Source organism: Motacilla alba, chromosome 7 (assembly GCF_015832195.1).
Source record: "Motacilla alba alba isolate MOTALB_02 chromosome 7, Motacilla_alba_V1.0_pri, whole genome shotgun sequence".
Taxonomy (NCBI): domain Eukaryota; kingdom Metazoa; phylum Chordata; class Aves; order Passeriformes; family Motacillidae; genus Motacilla; species Motacilla alba.
Window position 1 is genome coordinate 20,125,543 of NC_052022.1, and position 8,942 is coordinate 20,134,484.

The 8,942-nt window shown below is 37.9% G+C and overlaps 1 protein-coding gene across 15 annotated transcripts in view; it reads right to left on the minus strand.

The window, feature by feature from the left end:
- Positions 1-8,855, minus strand: part of METTL8 (methyltransferase like 8) — a 30,220-nt gene extending 21,365 nt beyond the window's left edge. For 4 of the 15 annotated variants that reach the window (XR_005257496.1, XR_005257505.1, XR_005257498.1 and 1 more), the window contains exons 1-3: positions 8,334-8,467; positions 8,135-8,247; positions 3,236-3,391 (exon numbers count right to left, since the gene is read on the minus strand). Coding sequence is in view for 1 of the 15 variants with exons in the window: in XM_038141763.1 (XP_037997691.1) it covers positions 3,236-3,391; positions 8,135-8,247; positions 8,334-8,429 (365 nt within the window). In the remaining 14 variants the exon portion in view is untranslated. Of the gene's footprint in view, positions 1-2,328; positions 2,501-3,205; positions 7,197-7,308; positions 8,248-8,333; positions 8,471-8,616 lie in introns of those variants that run through there. The other 11 variants (XR_005257501.1, XR_005257499.1, XR_005257495.1 and 8 more) reach the window with 11 other exon arrangements.
- Between the last annotated feature and the right edge of the window lie 87 nt (positions 8,856-8,942).

Sequence of the window (8,942 nt, forward strand, 5' to 3'; positions counted from 1 at the left end):
CTGCAGAAGGCAATTGAAGCAACAGCTTTTCAATTGAGTTTTTAATAATATTTTTTCCCAGGAAAAACAGTCATGAATTAGCTACACTGTTTTTTTTTCATTTTTTTGAGTGCAAGCAAACAACCACAAGAAGACTGACAGTTAAAGCCTAAGTTTCAGTGTATGATAGATAAAAATTAATAACTAATTAGATAAAAGTCAAGTGATTAAGAAACAAGTCCAAACTGCAAAGAGACTAAAGTAAAATGTATTTCTTTTATTAATAACAGGATGATATGTATCTTATAAACTGAGTGTGTTTAGAGGAGTTTATTTTGAGCATCCCATTAGAACTGTATTTAGCTGAATACAATAAGAGACCTACCAACAAACACCCTAATGCAAGAAACACCTCACATTAATAGTGTTTATGATGAGGAACTAAGGACTAGCAAAGAAGTTCTGAAACAGGGAGCATAATCCACCTATTCAATTGGAACAGGTGGAATTGACGAACAGGATTTTACTTTTCCGAGGAATACACATAGGTAACATTAAAAAAAAAAAAAAAAAAAAAAACAGAATGAGACATTTGTAAGACAAGTCAAGCAGTGCTGCAATGTTTCCAAAGCCTAGGCCATCTCTACTTGTGTTAAGTGGTTACCTAAACGTTATGTTAATCCATGGTCACAGAACCAAGCCCAGATCTGACCCTGATAACTAAACTGCCTTCCCTGCATATTCTGGTTTGGATCAGACCACAATGGGGAGTGCCCAAAAATGTGCTGCAGGACGTTTTCAAAAGCCAAACAGCTGTCCCTCCAAATTGTCCAGTCTGAACAGATTAAATTAGATAATATAATTCAGGTAATCTATTAGATCCTAATCCTACTGAAATGAGCTAACTGAAAGCCCACGACTAAAATCCCATTGGCTACTATGGGAAAAGGAAGAAGGTGCCAACTTGAAAAGAGTTGATTGTCTCTTAAAGCTAATGAGCATCTTCCTTTTCCGTAGTTGGTGACATATAGGTAATTTAATTCTTAGACCTTCACTGTTCCTCTTTTGTTAATTGTGGGAGACTAATTGGTATGTATTTGTCTGCTTGCCTCAGACTTGATTTCCGCCTCTCTACTGAAATATTTCTCATTATTGTCCCCAGCAGGTTGCCTCTCCCCTTCCTGTATTTGTTCATATACCAAATGTTCCTGTGCAGTGTCATGGCTCTGACAGACACGCTGCAGTAGAATAAAACTGAGTGACCGAAGCATTACCAGGCAGACATCCTCTTGGAAAGACTTGCTTCCCTCACTGCTATCACCAGTTTTGACCTTGCCTATTCCAGCAAGCTGAAACCAAGGACTATTCAGATGGCAATAATACACAGTCAGCCCTTCTGACAGATGACTTGCTGTGCTGTAATCTTTAGCTGATCAATTTTAATTCATCATTGCGTGTCTGTCAGAGCCCTTAGGGGCTCTACACACAATACTAAAGGTGCCTGAAGCCCTCCATCTTCATTAACAGCCTTTTTTTCCCTCCTTAAGTCCCTTATGGTGCTTTTGTTGAAATTTCTATATGGTAGATCCCAAACAGTACTGCTGCAGCACTTCTTGATCAAAATCTACAAAAGAGAGGACATTGCATAGTTTTTACAGCACTTATTTACATAGTATGGATGCTTCACATGAGGCAGCTCCTTCAGCAATACAAGCTGGAAGGAACCCAGGACACATAAGAATTCTAAGCACAGAAGTGTTTAAATACAGAAGTGTTTTAAGCTCAACACTGAGGCAGCAAAGCAAGCTATCCATTTTAATCTCACCAGGAACTGTTAACATGAGTAGGCCTGATATGAGATCAAACAATGCTGCTTTCAGTTCAGCCTATTCAACTTAGTCTTTTTCTGCTACCTTGTTTGCTAATTTAGGGTTTAATTATCTCTGTGATAATGTGAAAACTGGTTCAATTACTGACCTGAACAGAAGCAGGCATTTTTTGCTCCAATGTTTAACATCATTCATTACTTCTCTCTCAAAATGACAAAAGACCACCACAATAGGCATCTAAAGCATTAGTTCTCAAATTTAATTCACTTAGTATTTCTAGCAGCAATGGTAGCAGCTCTTGTCTCCCTGCCAATTCACACAAAAAGAATGCCACTTTATGAACTAACTAACAAAGATGATGAGTGGAAAACAAAAGGACATAATACATCAATGTTAGAGAAGACAAATATCTTATGCTTACCCTGTATAATCTATTTAGCACTACCACCACATCCTAATTCTCCTTATCTTCCTAGTGAGAACCCTGCCAATGCAATGAGCTTCAGAAACAATGACCTACCCTCTGGCATAGCCAGGTTCTTGATTTATCAAAACCTTCACAACTTCCATGCACTTCTGCTTCAATTCAATTTCACCTGTTTTCCTATCTGAGCTACATAGATTCATCAGCAGATCCACTTTCTGAACAACCCTGTTTCTTCACTTCCATCTTCACAATCCATCCCAACCACCTGCATCAAAGTTTGATAACTCTGTGTTAGACTGTAGCAGGTAGCAGGTAAAACTGAAGCTATACATGATCAATTTTTTGGAAGAAAATTATAAAACAAACAAACCAACAGTTTTATCAAAAAACAATGTTACAGAAAAAGGGTGGCCTTTTCTTAAAATCTTTTTCTCTCTTGATCATATAGCCTACATTTCAATTAGCATTTACACTGATTTTACATTTTATGTAAAGGAGTCATCCACCTAGCAGGAAGCCCTAAGCCTGGAAGATGCTTAAGAACTACATTGCATATAGACAAATCTTACACTCTTCACACAAAAATCAGACAGCTTCCAGCTTCCTTGACCAAGGAAGTATAGCCAACTCCAAATTTAGCCTGAAAGTGGTAAGCGTTAGAGAGCTAATCCAGTATGCAATGTTATTGTACCCAGAAACTTTCTGCCATTTTAAATAACATGGAGTATTTTATCTCTAGATCCTCTGTCTCCTAATTGATTACTGATCCATAATAATATTTGCCTTTCACTCCTTGACTAACTATTAGCTTGGCAGCTTTTAACACAAGTCACTGAGAGGTCGTAACTGTCAGATTACTTGTGACAGTCTCAGGTTTCCTCTAGTGCTACCTTCATGTATCTGTTCTGGCAGCACCTTGTTATATACACCCACACCATTATTCAGCAGAGTAAACAGTATACAAAATTACATTAAAATCACCCTTGAAGAAACATCTCACCACATGTTATGCTCAAAGACCTTAGAAGGATCAGTTAAAATCCGTGATCCGAGTGGAACCATTGGTCGTCTATTACTTTGGTGCCTGCGTTGCATCTTGGTTTTTCTCAGACATAAAGCAGAAAGCCTTCTAATGAAGTTTGCTGTGTTGAGAGACCTGGAAACACATTTAACTCAACTTACAGTTTTGCAGTAACACAACTGTTTCTGTCACTTACATGAGAGACCGGTCAAATAACCAAGAACAGGTATCAGATTTACTAAAAATCATTTACTAAAATATCAATTCAAATGCTTTTTAGAAAATGGCAACATCCCTTCAGTGTGCTGGAAGCCCAAATAATCCCAAAGTAGGCTACTGGAATGAAACCAGTCAAAAGATAAATTACCTTATATCATTTCAAAGTCCTGTCAGGGAAGGGAAGGAAAAGAAATACACAGTAAAACAATAACCCAAGACTGATATTGTACCTTTACAAATGCAAGCAAGAAATGATCAGTAAAGAAACCACTTCTTCTAATGGGTACATACTGTCAGCAAAATCGACATTTTTCACCCCACTAATTTTCTTCAAAGGATTTCACTCTGGAACTGTGACTATGGTTTTATGCTTTTAAATAGGAAATTAAATATCTTTTTTAAAGTGCAAGCACAGTGCACATAAAGCTGTCCAGCATTTCTGCCTCTTATTCTCCTGAGCCCTGTAAACTGCTGTCTTTGAAATGTAATTGTTATACATGTTTAATTTCTATCAATAGAAATTATAAAGGGATTCATATTTTTCTATTACATGTATAATTTTATCTTATATTGCTATATTTTACTTTACTTGGAATATCCTCATAAAGGATCAATAACGAAAGAAAACAAGTGTGTAGCTCGTACTAGCATTTTGGTGGGGTTTTTTGCATATTCTTGTTAACGTAAGCTTTCCATGAGATGAGTAAAATGAAACACCCCTCCTACTACTTTTACCCTGATGGGCTTTTGTTCTTTATTCCTTAAAATTATATTAAGTCCTTTTTTTCTGGCCTTTTTTCTCCCCTTTTTTTGCAGTACTGCTTCCATAAAGCCCACACATACATATTTAATGCACTGGAAATCCAAAATGTAGTTACAGAAGAACAGGCACAAGACACTACTAGAAAACATTCTGTGCAAATTGGTTGCAAAACAAAGATTTCTATCTCGAGGAAAATAGGAGTATTTGATCACAAGTTTTGTACTGTGAATTGAAAATTATTAGTCTGTACACATCAATACAATGACTGGCAAAGGAATCACTTCAATTAAATTAATAATTCCTCATTTATCATGTACTTTTGAATGAGTCATGCTTTAAAAAGGGCACTGTTTATTCATTTTAAGCCTACAGGAAAAAAGGGAAAAAGATTAAAATTTCTTTTTATTGTCGAAGTTTAAATAAAATGGAGTTTGCCTTATGGTTGATAATGCCAAATAAAACTACTGTTAATTTTGGCTGCTGAGACTGTAACGTTACCAAGACATGGAAGCATAGCCATACAGTGAAAATGTAATATTTAGGCCTATTTAAAAAATCAAAACTTCTTCTAATGTTAATGAGTTTATTGTGGGTTGGTTTTTTTTTTTAATGAGGCTCAGCAACCAAAACTATTCCAATTTATACTTCAATTACTATAAATTTTTTATGGCTTTTATTTGAAAATATGTATACATTTTTCATTACATAATCCATAATTATTAACATATATGGGATATAATGAAATAGTAATTATGATACATGGAAAATTAAGGCATCATGACAATTTCTGCAAAATGTGTAATTTACATAAAGGCAATGAAAAATAAAATTCTTGAAAATAAATACAAATAGAAAGTCCTCCAAAACCCCAAACCACAATCCAAAATTATTATTATTAAATTACAGAAATGCTTGGATAAAGATTCCATTGTTACACTGCAAACTGTTTACAAATCCTCTTCCTCCCTCAATCATTTGAAAAAACCTGAGTTAGTATCTTGCATTTCCTGTGCCAGCACTGATATTCATCATAAAATACAATGATTCAGCTGCTAGGCTAGTCACATAATTTTTCTTGGCTTTCTAAGTATCTCAATAAGAACATGAAAAGATGCACAGATGGGAACTACAGTCAGATGACTAAGACGATCTTACATCAGTAAAATCCAGATATGCAAGCCTTTCTATGAAAAAGTGAGCCTTTGAGTGATAGTTGAACACTTCTAGCAGATAAATTCTGAAAATTTAAGGCAAATGGGGTAGGTGAGGAAGTCTCCTGTTGCAATCTATGTTAAATGTGAATGAACTCCCTTGAGACATGCATGTACATCCCTGAGAGTTATAAGACGCCCACAGATCATGAGATTAGTTGGCAACATGGCTACTAAAAGCTCAAAATGCATTAAATCACTTTTAAACCTAAATTCCATTTTCTGAAGGGAGTCCTTGCTCGATTGTTTAACTGAAGTTTGTTCACTCTTTCTTCTTATCAGGTAAGATGATCATACCCTGAAGTTATGACAGCAAGAAATGTTGCCTGAAAGAATTAGGAGTTCTTTCCCTGTTCACAGTCACAGTCAGCAATACTTTAAGTTTGATTATTAATCAAACAACTCAACTTTCATCTTTAAGGAAATTAACATAAAACTGCATTACAGTAAAAATTACTAAATTTTGTAGCAGCATAACTATTTTTCAGGAAAAAAAACCCTTAAAGAAACAATGCACTTGATAACAATGTTGAAGAACAACTTTGTTTCCCCATGGAGCACTGCCTTTTAAACTTTACAGCTTTGTTATTGTTACAACTTCAGATCAGGTCCTCAGTTTAATTGAGCAATGTTAAGAAACAAGCCAATACAGCATCTTTAGTACGGCTTTTTGCACGTGAACATTCAGAAGAATGCATACACATTAACTGCTAGCCAGACCTGAAGCTGGCGTTAAATTAATTGATGTTGCCATTAAAACCCTGAGCAGTCATGGCCATAGAAGAAAAATTAGATATAGGAGAAAATAACTGCACTAAGATTTTTTAACAGTGAATTACACCCCAAAACATTTGTAAACTACTTAACTGATGAGTAAAATTCTTTAAAAGTATCAACTCTGAGATGTCAGAGGGAAAAAAAAAAACAACCAACCAAACAAAAAGAACAGAAATAACCTGTTACTTTTGTCCAAGAACCTAATTTAATGAACATATTGGATGAAAATATTTTGACATTTGGCTGATCTCCAACTACAATCTAACAACTTCTTCCATCTCCAATCACTAAGCCTACTTGTAGAGTCTCTGTTATAAAGACAAAAATAGCCTATATTAGGAACAGCATGTGCAGCTTTTGTTACATTCCTAGACAGAAAAGTATTCTGGAAACAATTCACTTCATACAATTACTTCTGCTTGGTACCTAGAAGCCTATCTAGACAACACTTGACCATTAACCCCCAATGCTTCTCTGTAAAGCCTTGCTAATCTGTATTATCACCATCAAACACTACCAAAACTCAAAACATTTTACAGAAAACAGATGGAAATGGCAATCAGGGACAGAAAGGAAAAGAAAATTCAAGATAATGGTAACACAGAAGGTATAACTATTAATGACCAGTGGTTATTTTAAAAATACATACATATTAATATTTCTTAATATTTCCAATCTGGGTGGAGGTGGGGGTGACTTTACTGTCAACCAGACTCATTCATTAACTGAGTGCTTAACCCTATTCTATTTGACCAAGTGACTAATCATGCCCTCTTGGGGCTTCATAATTAGTTTTTCAATCATATACTTCCAAAAAATTATGCACATTTGAAACAACAAGGTATTTCACAACTTCTCAAACTCAGCAGATCTAAAAATTTCAATCGATTTTCTTTCTCAAGCACCAGGAACGATACAGACCTCCCTGTGAGCATATGGCAACTTCAGTGAAACTGCTGCAGAGCAGTGCCTCCCAAGGGAAAAGAAAAACAAAAGAAAAATTATTTTTATTTATTTTGATTCCTATAGAGACAACAAAGTTAAAATTACTTTAAAAGCAAAGCAGATAAAAATAAACAAACCTGCCCCACCAGATATGACTTTAATCACATATACATGTGCTGAGAAGTGCCTGCTCTTCCACAAGCTTCTACAAGTGAGGTAGCCTGTTAAAAATAGTTCAGCAAAGAGGAAATAGTTTATGTAATGAGAGAGAAGGGGAGATAAATCCTGTGGGTTTACTGGAAACATGGACTTGAATAATCAATGGGTTCCTCGTTACCCTGCACACCCTCTGCTGGCTGCTACTTACACAGGAAGGAGGCAAAAGGAAAAAAAAGCTACTGAGACCTTACATGTATGTATACACATACTTCCACAGTGAAGATACATCTAAACCTCCAAATGCAATCACTTAAACTATTTTAAACATATTATCTACAAAATACTCAATATTTGAATGTATTGCCTAACAAAAAATAATTTGTCTCAACACAAACTATGGTTTTGGTTTTTTTTAAATTAAAGGTGATGAGAATTGGGATTGAGCAGCATGAATTTAACTACTGTCTACAGTTTATATTCAAGAACCTCATCCATTTACATTCTTGCAGGACTCTGGATGTCCATGTGTACTTTGATGAACTACAACCTGCCTTGCCAGCTCTGAAGTCACTGGCAATGTTGCAAATCCACCGGACAGTATGCTCCACTTACTGCCCTAATCAGCTCTTTGAAGGAGCAACTGCAACCATTGTGTTTGTGTTTAGCTCCCTTCAAGCAATAACTGCAAAGCACCAGAAATTTATAGGACTTTCTGTTTCCTTCACTATCAGTGAAGATTCAACGTCCACTCAGATCCTGAAGAATAGATATGGGCACACAAAAAGATCAGCAACTTTAGATTACCCCATTTGGGTGCTTGGCCTCTGGCAAGGAAGAGAAACGAGTCTGTCCACAGACTTCAGTTGCTCAGCTGGCAAGTAGAGATTGATGACCGTGACAACATTTGGGATGTAGCTCTAAAAATACAAAAATGAAGTGTCATATATCTTAAGAAGTTTCTGTTGACCTCGGAGTTTTAAATGGCTTTCAACCAATCCTTTACCTTCCCCCCAGGTCCGGATACACTCAGTCCCGCACTGCCGTACCCAAAAAGGCTCGCGGCCGGTGCCCAAAGGCTCGCAGGTGCCAGGCCGGGCATTCATCAGGGAAGGCCCCACGCCCAACCCTGAAGGCTGAGTTCTACAGCAGGAACATTTTAAAAGAAAGAAGATACCAGTTTCCACTTCTCTTAACTAGCTACCACTAACAAAACTTTCCTGACTTAATTGAAAACACAACGGGTAAAATGTTTCCATCTGCACGCCCCGCACGTCGAGCGCCCTCACCCTTCAGCGCGGGATGGGCGGGGAGCCCGGCCGGGGCAGAGCTCCCGGTGCGCGGGCGGCTGCGCGGTACCGGCCGGCGGCCGCAGCCGGTAATTCTCACCGAGCCCTGCGCAGCGCCCGCTCCTGCCCGGTCCTCGGAGCGGTGCCTTATCAGCGCCAACGCCGCGGCGCTCCCGTACGGGAGGGTGGCCCCGCTTGGCTGCCACCCGCGGGCACCACGCGCCCGCCTCAGCCGGCCCGGCCCGGCCCGGCCAGCAGCGGCGGCGGGGGGTGAAGTCCGGGCGGGCCGCGCGATTCCGCTCCCGGAAAAACTACAGTACCCGGCG